Here is a 15,119-nt window from a genome sequence, read left to right as displayed (position 1 = left end):
TGGCAGATTTGGGCCTCCATGCTCTCAGGACTGCTTATAAGCTCTGGGGCTCTTCTGCTCAAACACCTGTTCCAAGTGCTGGAAGTGTCCGAGCTATAAGCTGTCAGGTGTGTTAAATAAATCATAGTTGCTTCATAAACACAGGTGCTGTGAGTGCTCTGGCCAAGTTTGGAGCCCAGAATGAAGAGATGTTACCCAGTATCTTGGTGTTGCTGAAGAGGTGAGTCTTTTTTAAAAACAGCTTTATTGACATATGTTTTGCAAGCCATAAAGTTCACCAACTCAAAATGTGTAATGTGATGTTTTTTATTATATTCACAGAGCTGTGTAACCATCACCGTAATCTAAGTTTAAAACATTTCTGTCATCCCCAATAGGAACCCTATATCCATGGTGCTTATACGGCAGACTAAATGTTGTACTAGGGTAGTATTTTTTGTGGATGTGTGTTCCTAGCATTAAGACTCCTTGGTTTCTGTGGGTTTTTTGCAATATATGAAGTTTGATGAGGCTGTTTTCAACTGTACCTGCTTGGCTGTTTTGCTGGTTAGCTGGTGAGGGTGGAGATAGAAAAGAAACCCTATATCCATTACTTGTCACTTTGCCGTCCCCACAGCACCCCCCCCTACTCAACCCCAGACAACCACTAATCTATTTTTTATCTCTATGGATTAGCTCATTCTGGTCATTTCATGAAATGGAATCATTTAATCTGTGGGCTTTCATGTGTTTGGCTTCTCCACAATGTTTTTTTTCCAAGGTTCATTCATGCTGTAACATGTACCAATACTTCATTCCTTTTTATGGCCAAAGAATTCATTGTACAGGTACACCACATTTTAGCTCTTCACCAAATTGACAGACATTTGGGTTCTTCCCATTTTTTAGTTCTTGCAAATAATGCTGTGGTGAACATTAATGTACAAGTTTCTGTGTGACCTGTGTTGTCAGTTCTCAAGAGAATTCACCCAGGAGGGGGAATTGTTGGGTCATACTAAATTCTGTTTTCATGTCTTTTGCCCATTTCATGATTGGATTGTTTGTTTCTTTGCTGTTGAGTTTAATAAGTTCTTTTTTTTTTTTTTTAAGATTTTATTTATTCATGAGAGACAAAGAGAGAGAGGCATAGACAGGCAGAGGGAGAAGCAGGCTCCACGCAGGGAGCCCGACCTGGGACTCGACCCCGGGTCTCCAGTATCACACCCTGGGCTGAAGGTGGCGCTAAACCGCTGGACCACCCGGGCTGCCCCTGATAAGTTCTTTATAGATCTTGGATACTAGCCCTTTATCTGATATGTCATTTGTGGATACCTTCTCCCATTCTGTAGGTTGTCTTTTAGTTTTGTTGACTGTTTCTTTGCTGTGCAGAAGCTTTTTATCTTGATGAAGTCCCAATAGTTCATTTTTGCTTTTGTTTCCCTTGCTTTCCTAGATGTATCTTGCAAGACATTGCTGTGGTCAAGTTCAAAAAGGGTGTTGCCTGTGTTCTCCTCTAGGATTTTGATGAATTCATGTCTCACATTTAGAACTTTCATCTATTTTGAGTTTATCTTTGTGTATATTGTAAGAGAATGATCCAGTTTCATTCTTCTGCACGTGGCTGTCCAATTTTCCCAACACCATTTATTGAAGAGGCTGTCCTTTTTCCAGTGGATAGTCTTTCCTCCTTTGTCGAATATTAGTGAACCATAGTGTTGAGGGCCCATTTCTGGGTTCTCTATTCTGTTCCATTGATCTATGTATCTGTTTTTGTGCCAGTACCACACTGTCTTGGTGGATCACAGCTTTGTAGTACAACTTGAAACCCGGCATTGTGATGCCCTCGGCTCTGGTTTTCTTTTTTAATATTTCCCTGGCTATTCAAGGTCTTTTCTGATTCCACACAAAGCTTAAGATGATTTGTTCCAACTCTCTGAAAAAAGTCCATGGTATTTTGGTAGGAATTGCATTGAACGTGTAAATTGTCCTGGGTAGCATTGACATTTTCACAACATTAATTCTTCCAATCCATGAGCATGGAATATTTCTCCATCTCTTTGTGTCTTCCTTAATTTCTTTCAGAAGTGTTCTGTAGTTTTTAGGGTATAGATCCTTTATCTCTTTGATTAGGTTTATTCCTAGGTATCTTATGATTTTGGGTACAGCTGTAAATGGGATTGACTCCTTCATTTCTCATACTTCAGTCTCATTGTTAGTGTATAGAACTGCCACTGATTTCTGGGCCTTGATTTTGTATCCTGCCACGCTGCCAAATTGCTGTATGAGTTCTAGCAATCTTGGGGTGGAGTCTTTTGGGTTTTCTATGTACAGTATCATGTCATCTGTGAAAAGGGAGAGTTTGACTTCTTCTTTGCCAATTTGAATGCCTTTTATTTCTTTTTGTTGTCTGATTGCTGAGGCTAAGACTTCTAGTACTATGTTGAATAGCAGTGGTGAGGGTGGAATCATGAAATGGGCAAAAGACATGAATAGAAATTTCACCAAAGAAGACATAGACATGGCCAAAAACACATGAGAAAATGCTCCACATCACTTGCCATCAGGAAAATACAGATCAAAACCACAATGAGATACCACCTCACACCAGTGAGAATGGTGAAAATTAACAAGACAGGAAACAAATTAACAAGACAGGGCTCCAGGATCGCGCCCTGGGCCAAAGGCAGGCGCCAAACCACTGAGCCACCCAGGGATCCCTTTACTTCTTAATTTGAGAGAGAGAATGTGAGTGGGGAAGGAGAGGATGTGAAGAAAGGGGAACCCTCTTGCACTGTTGGTGGGAATGTGAACTGGTACAGCCACTCTGGAAAACAGTGTGGGAGGTACCTCAAAGAGTTAAAAATAGAGCTTCCCTATGACCCAGCAATTGCACTGCTGGGGGTTTACCCCAAAGATACAGATGCAGTGAAAGACCGAGACACCTGCACCCAATGTTCATAGCAGCAATGTCCAAAATAGCCAAACTGTGGAAGGAGCCTCAGTGCCCATCGAAAGATGAATGGTTAAAGAAAATGTGGTCTGTGTATACAGTGGAATATTACTCAGCCATTAGAAATGACAAATAGGGCAGCCCTGGTGGCACAGCGGTTTGGCGCCGCCTGCAGCCTGGGGTGTGATCCTGGAGATCTGGGATCGAGTCCCACATCGGGCTCCCTGCATGGAGCCTGCTTCTCCCTCTCCCTCTGCCTGTGTCTCTGCCTCTCTCTGTGTGTCTATGAATAAATAAAATCTTTAAAAAAAAATAGAAATGACAAATGCCCACCATTTGCTTCAAGTGGATGGAACTGGAGGGTATTGTGCTGAGTGAAGTAAGTCAGTCGGAGAAGGACAAACTATATGGTTTCACTCATACAGGAAATATAAAAAATAGTGAAAGGGATTATAGGGAAAAGGAGAGAAAATGAGTGGGAAATATCAGAAAGGGTGACAACAGAAGAGACTCCTGACTCTGGGAAATGAACAAGGGGTAGTGTAAGGGGAGGTGGGTGGGGGGATGGGGTGACTGGGTGATGGGCACTGTGGGGGGCACTTGACAGGATGAGCACTGGGTGTTATGCTATATGTTGGCAAGTCAAACTCCAATAAAAAAAAAATTTGTTTTTTGACACATGCTGCTGGATATAGGAGATTGCCTTCTTCACTGGATGGACTTCAGGGAGGGGGTCCAGGGAATATGAATATGGGCACCCCTTAGGTAGTTAGAATATCATAGGCTCCCCTGTGCTTTTCATGCCTGGATTGCACATCTAGGGACTAAGCTTTAGGAGACTTGCTTCCTCTGGCCTCTGATGAAGGCTTCCCGTATCCCTCCTGCTACCCCTGTGGGGCCCCAGCCAGGAAAACTGTGTGTTCTGACTGCAGGTGTGTGATGGATGATGACAATGAAGTAAGGGACCGAGCCACCTTCTATCTCAATGTCCTGGAGCAGAAGCAGAAGGCCCTCAATGCAGGGTATATCCTAAATGGTGAGTCTTACCAGCTCCTTTGACTTGGCCCCATCCCAGAGTTATGGCCCTTCTCACTATTCCAGAGCAGGTGCACCTGATCCTCACTGGGGAGGGGAAGCCTGAGGCAAGACACTTTCGGCTAGACTTGCATGGCAACTTCATGGTATCACTAACCTCAGGAGACCTACAATCTTGTGGTTCACACCAATGTGGGTGGAAACAGCTCGGTGAATTGAAACACTAGTCATTAATAAAAATCTCTCTTTGCATAGTACTCTACTCTCTATAAGTCATTCTTCTATATACATTTATCTCCATACCAGCCATGTGAAGAAGGATATAGATGAGAAAGTGGAGGCCTAGAGGGTTTTAAGTGGTTTTCTCAGTGGTCTAGGGTCATAAAACCTAGACCCCTGGGTCTCAGTCTTTTGTGGGGGATTCCAGGTGCTCGTTCTGTCATGTATGCAGGCATGTCTGTCTCCCACTGGCTTCTAGGTCTGACAGTTTCCATCCCTGGTCTGGAGAGAGCTCTGCAGCAGTATACTCTAGAACCATCGGAAAAACCTTTTGACCTCAAGTCTGTGCCCCTGGCCACCACGCCAATGGCAGAGCAGAGAACAGGTAAGTAATATCTGTGCTCCTTTCAGAGGCTGTCAGGTCCAAAGCTCTGTGGGAAGGTCTGCATGGGCCCTGAAGCCACTAAACCTAGTCAGGATGGGGGTGCTTATACCAAAAGGATGGAATAATCCTTTCTACGTCTGGCTCCAGGACATAGAGATGCATGCATACACTCTTTCTCACGTGTTCTGTACTCTTACATGTTCACACTCTGTCAGGGGGGTTGGAAGTTATAATCCCTAAGTAACAGTTCTGTGGTCAACATCCCCATTACTGGAGTTGTTGGTCACAGTGTTTGTTTGCTCCTGCAGAAAGCACCCCCATCACAGCCGCCAAGCAGCCTGAGAAAGTGGCAGCTACCCGGCAAGAGATCTTCCAGGGTGAGTAGCAGTGCTTGGTGGGGCTCTTAGGACCTGGGCTTGGTCTCCTCAGCTTTAGGGTAGTTGATCTCAGGGAAATTAGAAGAGACTCAATCAACAACAGTTCTTACTCTTTTTTTTTTTTTTTAAGATTTATTTATTGATTTATGATAGACTTAGAGAGAGAGAGAGAGGCAGAGACACAGGAGGAGGGAGAAGCAGGCTCCATGATGGGAGCCCGACGTGGGACTCGATCCCAGGACTCCAGGATCGCGCCCTGGGCCAAAGGCAGGCGCCAAACCACTGAGCCACCCAGGGATCCCTTTACTTCTTAATTTGAGAGAGAGAGTGTGAGTGGGGAAGGACAGAGGGAGAAGCAGACTCCCTGCTGAGCAGGGAGCCCAATGCTGGGCTTGATCCCAGGAACTTAGGATCATGACTAAGCCGAAAGCAGATGCTTGGGATTCCTGGGTGGCTCAGTGGTTAGGTACCTGCCTTCAGCCCAGGGCATGATCCTGGAGTCCCAGGATGGAGTCCCACGTCAGGCTCCCTGCATGGAGCCTGCTTCTCTCTCTGCCTATGTTGTCTCTGCCTCTCTCTGTGTGTGTCTCTCATGAATAAATAATTAAAATCTTAAAAAAAAAAAGGAAGGAAGGAAAGAAGGAAAGAAAGGAAAAGGAAAGGAAAGAAAGGAAAAGAAAAGAAAAGCAGATGCTTAACTGACTGAGTCACCCAGACTCCCATCAACAACAGTTCTTATTCTGGAGTGCTGGGCCCTGAGGGTACCCTAGACAGCACATTTAATCCTCAGTTGTAAGGTATTGGGTCCATTTAGTATTGGAGGAATTGGAAGTTCAGAGAGAGAAAGTGATATGCCTAAAGTTGCATTAGCAAGAAAGTAGAGGGGTTGGAATTAAGATTCACATCAGACTGGCTCAAGGCTACCACTTGGCCTTGGTTCTGAGAGCCCAGGCTGATACCAGAGGTCAAATTCAGTATAGTTGGGGTCCAAAGACCCTAGTATTTTTTTTTGGATTCCAGAGACATTTAAGTCCACACTGTCTGGAAAGGTTTTATTTAGATATTTATCTATCCCTCTGGTCTTGCATCTATTTAAGGGTAGAGGCTGTGTATCTAATTGCCATACCATATTATCTACTGAATTCCCACCTTCAGGGTCTAACATGTGCCCCTCCTTCTTCTTGAAGGATCTCCTATGCTCATCTCTTGTATTCCAGCTCTTCTGTCTTCTCTTAATTAGTTCTATATGGTTCTTCACAGGTTTTGTCTTTTATATGCTCTATCATGGCACTTAGAACAGTACCTTTCTTCCTCACGGTCAGTTACCAATTATTGTTTAATTAAATCCCCCCCCTTTTCCATTCCATTCGAGAATCCTATCTTCTATCAATTTACCTTTCAAATTCAGCAAAACTAGGATCTGGAACTAACTGGGACCACTCTAACACAGAATTTTTCCTTCTGTATTACCTTCTCCATGCTGTTACCACAAATCACCACAAGCTTAGTGGCTTAGCACCACACAAATTTATTATCTTACAATTCTGAGGGTAGAGGTCTAAAATGGGTTTCACTGTGTTGGTATTGCTGAGCTCCCTCTGGAGGCTTTAGGGGAGAATCGTGTCTTTGCTTTTTCTAGTTTCTGGAGGCCTCCTTCATTGCTCTCCTGATGATCCCTTCCTTCACCTTCATAGCCAGCACCTTCACAGTCAGCCAAATCTGATTCTGAGCCTTTTGCCTCCTTCTCATAAGGATCCTTGTGATTACTTTGGGCCCACCCAGATAATCCAGGATAATCTCGCCTTCTCAAAAATCCAACTTAATCGCATCTGCAAAATCACTTTTACCATGTGATGTAACGTCTTTACAGGTTCTGGGAGTTAGCCTGTCTACATCTTGGGATCACCATTCTGACATACCTTCGAAGGAAGACTCCTTCTAAATCTCTAAGGGGCTGTGAATTTCATCTTTAAACAGTCTTCCGAAGCCTAACGTTTATTGATCACCTGTTCAGTTCTAGGAATTTTGCTAGATCCTGATATTTATTGCTTCATTTATCTTTACAACAATACTGTGAACAAGATTGTTAAATCTATTTTATTGGTGAAGAATCAGACACTCAGTGTTAACGGATAGCTTCTATAGAATCCCCTGGGTTAGTTAAGTGTCAGGTGTAGAAACATGGTGCTCCAAGAAGTAAATTCCCACAGAAAAAGCGCTGTAGTAGCTCATGATCATGATGGCCCAAAAGTGCCCGCTGATATCTAGGCTGGCTCTTTCTGGGCTTTTTACTGCCTGCACATTCATCAGATGCAGTCCTGCAGGTGGCAGAGGACTGAAGCAGTCACAAAGAGAAAGCAAAAAATAATAATAATGCCTACTTTTTTTGTCTCTACCCATGAAACATGAATTGAGTACCTACTAAGTTCAGGGCAAAATAATCAGATCCCTGGCCTTGCCACAATTCCTGTCCTTATAGAGTTCAACTTAATTGGGAAGACAAGTTAAAAATCTTAGGGCAGTGGTCTACACATATTAGTGTACATCAGAAACATCTGAGAAAATTTCTTAGAAATGAGATTCCTGAATCCCAGAGCCAGAGCATATTTATGATGGGCCAAGAATCTGAGTTTTTGACAAGTCACAACTCTTAGATAACTCTTGACACCAAGTGATCCATGACCATACTTTGAGAAACGATGCCCCTACTGTAGAACAGGGAAGAGAGCAGTAGGCACAGTCATCATAGACAAACATGGTGTGCAGACTGCTGCCAGATGTGGGCCTGTAGGCCAGAAGCCCAGTGCTGGAAGCAGGCTTTGGGGTGTAGGGGTAGGCTTTATTTACCAGGTGCCCAAGACCACTTGAAGTGAGGTTTTCTACAAGTCTGAATCAAACATCTCATTACTGGCCAGTTTATCTTAACTGACAAATGTATAGGACCAGTTTGTTCTTTTGCCTGATTTTGTGGCTATAACGTCATTCATCTCGTCTTTAGAGTTTTTTTTTCTTTTTTTTTTTTTTTAAAGATTTTATTTATTCACCAGGAACACACACAGAGAGAGGGGCAGAGACACAGGCAGAGGGAGGAGCAGGCTCCATGCAGGGAGCCCGATGTGGGACTCGATCCCAGGTCTCCAGGATCACACTCTGGGCTGAAGGCGGTGCTAAACTGCTGAGCCAGCCAGGCTGCCCAGAGTTTTCCTTTTAAGAATTCTTGCTGAGCTTCTAAAGTTGTAGGAGTCTCCAAATGGATTAGGCCTCAGACATTGGGGTCTCTCAGTCAGTTTTCTGTGGCTGAGGTCTTTTGTTAGCAAGAGGAGAAAATGTATTGGTATATTTGGGAAATAGCGAGTAACCCGTTGTGTATATATATGCATCCATCTCAGTAGGGTGAAAGACCTGGAGAGTTGGCCATGAGCATATATTAGAAACCATCACAGGTTGGTCTGGGAATTAAAAGGCTGAGTGAATTTGTGGCCTGTGGCTTTCAGAGCAGTTGGCGGCAGTGCCAGAGTTCCATGGGCTGGGACCCCTCTTCAAGTCTTCACCTGAGCCTGTGGCCCTCACTGAATCAGAGACAGAGTATGTCATCCGCTGCACCAAACACACCTTCACTGATCACATGGTGTTCCAGGTGAGCAGGGAGTGCCGAGGCCGTGCTGGGGCTTGGGCCTAGGGAGTGGTCTTAAGTGCGACAGGTCCTATAGGGTCCCACACTGATTTGGTCAGGAGCCCAATTTAATGATAGGTTCTTTCACCAGCTGGTATGTATCTTGCAGCCTTGACTCAGGACTTCTCTGGCTCTTATGTGTCAGCATGGGGACAGGGAGCCTGTGCAGAGGTACTGGGATAGGAATTAGTTTGGCTCATGGGGTGAGTTAGGATCTCTGGGCTGTTCCTCTACAGCAGGGCTTAGACCTAGAGCAGTCTCTTAGCAACCCCTCTCCTCCCTGGTTCAGTTTGACTGCACAAACACACTCAACGACCAGACCTTGGAGAACGTCACAGTGCAGATGGAGCCCACTGAAGCCTATGAGGTGGTCTCTTACGTGCCTGCCCGAAGCCTACCCTACAACCAGCCTGGGACCTGCTACACATTGGTGGCACTGCCCAAGGAAGACCCCACAGCTGGTGAGCCCCTCTCCAGAAATCACCCTGGACCATGTGAGAACCCTGGGGATCCAGATGGTGTGGGCCAAATGTACACCAGCCATTTGTCTCCTCTGAGAGCTTCAACTCCTTGATTTCAGTCTTTTTTTTTTTTTTTTTTTTAAATTTTTATTTATTTATGATAGTCACAGAGAGAGAGGGAGAGAGGCAGAGACATAGGCAGAGGGAGAAGCTGGCTCCATGCACCGGGAGCCCGATGTGGGATTCGATCTCGGGTCTCCAGGATCATGCCCTGGGCCAAAGGCAGGCGCTAAACCGCTGCGCCACCCAGGGATCCCCTTGATTTCAGTCTTGAGGAAAAGAAGAAGAAAGGCTGAATCCTGGGAACTTGTCCTACATCATCCCATTTCACCCTCATAGTCTCCTAAGGGGATAAGTACTGCTCTCCCTATTCCTAGATGAGACTCAGGGTAAAGGACTTGCCTGAGTTCCTGTGGCTGGTAAGAGGCAGAACCCAGGTCTCTCTGGTTCTCAACTTGTACTTTTTCATTTTACCATGAGAGTACAAAGATAGGCACAAAGAATCAAACACCCCAGCTCCACTCCTTCCAAGGGACCCACCAGCGTCTTTTTCCAGACCCTGGACTTTGGACATGTGACTGGCATGGGCTTAGCCATCCTGCAAGCACCCCTGCTTTCCTCTTTCTTCCTTCCCTCTGAGGGGGCTCCTCAAACCCATGACTTAATTCTTCCACTCTTCCACAAGGTGGTATCTTCTGTCCAAATTTGTGGGGTTGGATGGCTATTTTGTGTGGGGTTGCTGCTATTGATAATATAACACAGGCCTGGGGAATAGGCCATGGCCACCTGCCCTATGGAGGAGCTTATCCCCTGTAGGGACTAGGGCCAACCTGACCACCCAGCCTTTCTTCCCTGCAGTGGCCTGCACATTCAGCTGCATGATGAAGTTCACTGTCAAGGACTGTGACCCCACCACTGGGGAGACTGATGATGAAGGCTATGAAGATGAATATGTGGTAAGAAGCTAGTGTTGGGAGGCTCAATTTTGTGCCTAAGATTGCAGAGCAGCCCCTTCCAGGAGCTAACAATTAGACTTCAAGCTTTCTAGAGAAGTTGGATTGGTTTGCATCTGTTGAGTAGTCCTTTCATGCACTCAAAGGATGTCTAATTCCACTTTTCTGAGCTTGGATGAGCTGAGTGCAGGATCGCTCTGGGGTTTGACTGTGGGGCAGTGTGGTTCAGTACCATCTGAGGGCAGACTCAATCTGATGCAAATTATTCCAGCTCCTCGCGACTAGAGGGACAGTCACTGTGGAATGTAATTGACATTGTCACACGGGGGCCATTGTTAAGGGAACCTCCCAAAGCCAGCAGTAACCCTAAGAGCAGGAATTGCCCTAGGATCAAGTGAGCTCCTTGGGAGAACTGGGCCTGAGGATTGCTTCTGCTGTGGGAGCTGAGTCCTATTTACACACACCTGAAACAAACATCCCCAAGAGTAGGGGCTCAGTGAAGAGCTGGTGGCTGGATAAATGGGGAACCTTTATGTGCTCTCTCAGTCCAAGGTTGGGGGTTAATATGTGTCAGGTTCAGAGAGGACACAGCTGAGATGGAGGCTAGGGGTCCAGAATCTGTCAGGCTCAGAGATTCTGAGGCAGGGGGTGGGATCTGATGAGTCAGAAGTGTCTGAGCCGTAGAAGGCAGACCTTTGGATCCTTAAGGCACTGACTCTAGGCAGGCTTCCAAAGGGACGTGACCTTGCAGCTGACATCCTAAGGTGAGCACTCGGGTCAGGGCATTTCGGTTGAAAGGACACCACTTGGCTGTGAGCACCTGAAGGAAAGTCCAGTTACTGTATGTCCCCAGAGCCAAGCACAGTGCTCTGTGTCTAGTGAGCACTTGCCCAATGCGTTGCAGAAAGGGATGAGCAGTGAGTGCAGAGCAGATGCCCCACAGGTGTGCAGAACAGGAACCCATTCCCCTGGAGGTGTATGCCTAACTTCCACCTCCATCTCCACAGCTGGAAGATCTGGAAATCACTGTTGCTGATCACATCCAAAAGGTCATGAAACTGAACTTTGAAGCAGCCTGGGATGAGGTAGGGGATGAGTTTGAGAAGGAGGAAACATTCACCTTGTCTACTATCAAGACGCTTGAAGGTAAAGTCCTTGGCTATTGAAAGGTGTCCTCCCCTTTCACTCCTCCTGGCCTTGGCCCCCCAGGAACCCAGGGCCATGTTGAGAGTATATACTTCAGATGGCAGTTCATGAAAAGGCCCTTAGAGAGGGCCTGGCTGGCTCAATAGAACAGCATGTGACTCTTGATCACAGGGTCATGAGTTTGAGCCCCACGTTGGGTGTAGAGATTACTAAATAAAATTTTTAAAAGCGCAACTTAGAGCAGGCTTAGAGGAGGGGGAGTTGTGGTGACACAAAGGTAGAAATGAGATGTGGCTTAATGATGCTGGGATTTCTCCCTACAGAGGCTGTGGGCAATATCGTGAAATTCCTGGGAATGCACCCTTGTGAGAGGTCAGACAAAGTGCCAGATAACAAGAACACCCACACATTGCTCCTGGCTGGTAAGCAACACTTCTAGGTGGGAAGGGCCTACGTAGTTTACAGTCTGCATGCTACTGCGCCCTGGGTTGAGGGCTCCCACTGGGAACATGGGGATTCAAATTTATAGCATTGAAAATTCACAAAGTAAGGGGCACCTGGGTGGCTCAGTCGGTTAAGCGTCTGCGTTCAACTTAGGTCATGATCTTAAGGTCCTGGAATGGAGCCCTGTGTCCGTCTCTCTGCTCAGTGGGGAGCCTGACACTCCCCCTGCTTGTGCTTTCTCTTACTCTGTATAATAAATAAAATCTTTAAAAACACAAAAAAAGAAAATTCACAAAGTAAAAAAAGCCCAGCAGTGAAATATCCTCCAACCCTTGCTGCCTGTCATCTAATTTCTTTCTGACAGGTGACTGATCAGCATTGCTATTATAAACTAAACAGTGATTTTATGGATACGAACACTGACATGCACAATTTCCTATTTTAACTCAGATGTTTACGTGTAAATAGTATATATATTGTCTTTCCTATGCTTGGCTGGCTCAGTCGGTAGAGCATGTGATTCTTGATCTCAGGGTCCTAAGTTTGAGCCTCACATCGGGGGTGGAGATTACATTAAAAATATATTTAAAAATGCATAGAGTTTCCTCTTTTTCTAATTGTGGTGAAATGTACATAATGTAAAATTTACCATTTTAAGCTCAGGTATACAGCCCAGTGGCATGAAGTATATCTGCATTATTGTGTAGATATTAGCACTGTTCTTCTCCAGGACTTTTTTATCATCCCAGAGTAAATCTTCATACTTATTTGTAGCTTCCTTATATTCCATTGTATGGGTGTACCATATTTTATAGAATCAGCCTGCATTGATAAATATATAGATTGCTAAAAATATATATATAGATTGTTCCAGGCTTTTTGCTATTACAAACAATGCTACAGTGAATAATCATGCACACACACATACTTTATTTTGCATGTATTCCCTGAGGATATCTATAGGATAAACTTCCCAAGGCATTACCAGGTCAAAGCGCATTTCTCATTTTGATAAAAATTTCTAGTTGCCTTCTATTGGAACTGTATGCCTTTCCTTCCACACTGTGGACAACATAGTATGTTATCAGTATAATACAGTAATCAGTAATATACAGAGTATATTATCAGGTCATTATCAAATGATCTTTGCCAGTCTGGGTGGAAAATGGTATCTTAGTGTAGTTTTTATTTTATTTTATTTTTTTAATTTTATTTATTTATTCATGAGAGACACACAGAGCAAGGCAGACATATAGGCCAAGGGAGAAGCAGGCTCCATGCAGGGCGCCCGATGTGGGACTTGATTCCAGGTCTCCAGGATCACATCCTGAGCCAAAGGCAGATGCTCAACGGCTGAGCCACCCAGGTGTCCCTATAGTTTTTATTTTATATTTCTTGCATATTGAATGAAGTTAAGCATTCTTCCCAAATATGTGTGCCATTTGTATTTCTTTTTCTGTGAATTATTTCCATATCCTTTCTCTAATTCTCTACTGGGTTTGTGGGTCTTTTTTTAATAGGAATGGTATTTTAAGAAGTCAACATGGAAATTTTCAAACTTACGCAAAAATTGAATACTATAATGAACCCTCATATGCTCATCTTCCAGTTTCAGTAACTTAACAGCATCCATACCACCACTCCCTCTATCCCCCATCCCCGGTTTATTTTATTTTATTTTATTTTATTTTATTTTATTTTATTTTATTTTATTTATTTTATTTTATTTTATTTTATTTTAATTATTTTTTTAATAAATAAATTTATTTATTTGTTCATGAGAGACACAGAGAGACAGAGGCAGAGACAGGCAGAGGGAGAAGCAGGCTCCATGCAGGGAGCCTGACATGGGACTCGATCCTGGGACCCCGAGATCATGCCTTGAGCCGAAGGCAGACAGACACTCAACCGCTGAGCCACCCAGGCATCCCATCCCGTTATTTTAAAGAAAATTCCAGATACAGCATTTTGTATGTAAATGTCTCTATATCTGTATATTTCTCTAAGAGATAATAATGCCTTTTTTAAAGGAGTGAGGGCAATACAGTTATCACACCTAAAACTCAACAAAAGGAAATGGGAGATTTTCTTTTTTTCCTGTTTCTTTTTTTAAGATTTTATTTATTTATTCATGAGAGCTGCAGAGAGAGATCCCGGGACTTGGGACTCTGGGTTCACGCCCTGGGCCAAAGGCAGGCGCTCAACTACTGAGCCACTCAGGCGTCCCTTTTTCCTGAGTGTTTCTAAACAGGGTTGGGAGGCAGTTCTGCTTCAGTGCCCTGCTCACAGCTGATAGACCCCAAGCGGTTGTTTCTGGCCACACTGAAGCAACCTAGTCCCCTGGGTCTTGCAGACACCTGCGATGCGGTTTTGTCATGGAGGGGCTGTCCCTTCATCTTTGCTCTTAGATTTAGCCAACATGCATGAGAGCCTCTGTGATGCCAGGTAAAAGCCTTGTATGTTTTATTAATTCATTTGCACCTGGCAGAAGCTTAAAAAACAGTGTAATTATCTCCTTTACTTCATAGTTGAGGATACTGTAGCTCAGAGAGGTAAAGTGACTTGCATAAAATCTCAGGGATTTCAGCCCAACTCCCGTTTGCAGGCCCACTCCCGTTTCACTGCATCACAGCCTCCTTGATGAGTTGCTACAAATCCCACCCTTAGCCCACTCTCTGCAGCTTCTTCCTTACACACCTGTACTTCTCTCTTTCCTCTAGGTGTGTTCCGGGGAGGTCATGATATCTTGGTGCGCTCCAGACTGCTGCTTTTGGACACAGTAACAATGCAGGTGACAGCCAGAAGTTCAGAGGAGCTGCCAGTAGACATCATCTTGGCATCTGTGGGCTAAGGGGCCAAACTGCATGGGCCCTGCTCCTACCCTTTTCCCCTCAACACTACGCAGAAGTCATGCCTTCAACCTGAATTCCAATGGAGACTCCTTCCCAAGCCTCTGCATTCAAAAACAACTAGGAATCACTGGGAAAAAAAATTTTCCCTGCAGGACTGCTAGGGGGTAACTCTTTTTTTCCTTTTTTTAAATAGGGGATGATTTTAGCTTGTCCTAGAACCTGTTGCCCTTCTTGTAGGGTAGGACATCGCAAATGAATAAAATGCTCGCACCTCCTCTTGAATTTATCCCCAAGAAAACCATCTTGTCCATATAAATAAATCAGCATGTATTTATTGAATGGCTGCTACTCTGCAGACTCATGCTTAAGGGCTGCACTTTCCCCTTCCCCCTTCTGAGCCCCATCCCAGGAACACCTGACCTATCCCCTTTACACACACAGCCTTTTGGCTGCTGTACTTGAGGTCAGACGGCTTCCACTCCTCTCCATTCAAGCCCCAGGAACAGGAGCAGCGCAGATTTGTGGAGAAGATGACAGCAGGCACTGAGGTTGCACCTGTTCTTGCTATCCTGACCATTGCTCCCT

The 15,119-nt window shown here is 44.8% G+C and overlaps 1 protein-coding gene across 1 annotated transcript in view; it reads left to right on the top strand.

Annotated features, from left to right (window-relative positions):
• The window catches only part of COPG1 (COPI coat complex subunit gamma 1), a 29,016-nt gene extending 14,143 nt beyond the window's left edge, over positions 1 to 14,873 (top strand). The window contains exons 15-24 of the mRNA XM_055344089.1: positions 145 to 220; positions 3,862 to 3,965; positions 4,443 to 4,568; positions 4,877 to 4,945; positions 8,440 to 8,582; positions 8,908 to 9,079; positions 9,998 to 10,095; positions 11,100 to 11,238; positions 11,562 to 11,660; positions 14,403 to 14,873. Of these exons, the coding sequence (XP_055200064.1) occupies positions 145 to 220; positions 3,862 to 3,965; positions 4,443 to 4,568; positions 4,877 to 4,945; positions 8,440 to 8,582; positions 8,908 to 9,079; positions 9,998 to 10,095; positions 11,100 to 11,238; positions 11,562 to 11,660; positions 14,403 to 14,533 (1,157 nt within the window). The 3' untranslated portion in view covers positions 14,534 to 14,873. The remainder of the gene's footprint in view (positions 1 to 144; positions 221 to 3,861; positions 3,966 to 4,442; positions 4,569 to 4,876; positions 4,946 to 8,439; positions 8,583 to 8,907; positions 9,080 to 9,997; positions 10,096 to 11,099; positions 11,239 to 11,561; positions 11,661 to 14,402) is intronic.
• Positions 14,874 to 15,119: the final 246 nt, after the last annotated feature.

Source organism: Nyctereutes procyonoides, unplaced genomic scaffold, assembly GCF_905146905.1.
Source record: "Nyctereutes procyonoides isolate TBG_1078 unplaced genomic scaffold, NYPRO_anot_genome, whole genome shotgun sequence".
Taxonomy (NCBI): domain Eukaryota; kingdom Metazoa; phylum Chordata; class Mammalia; order Carnivora; family Canidae; genus Nyctereutes; species Nyctereutes procyonoides.
This window is presented reverse-complemented; position numbering and strand designations above follow the sequence as displayed.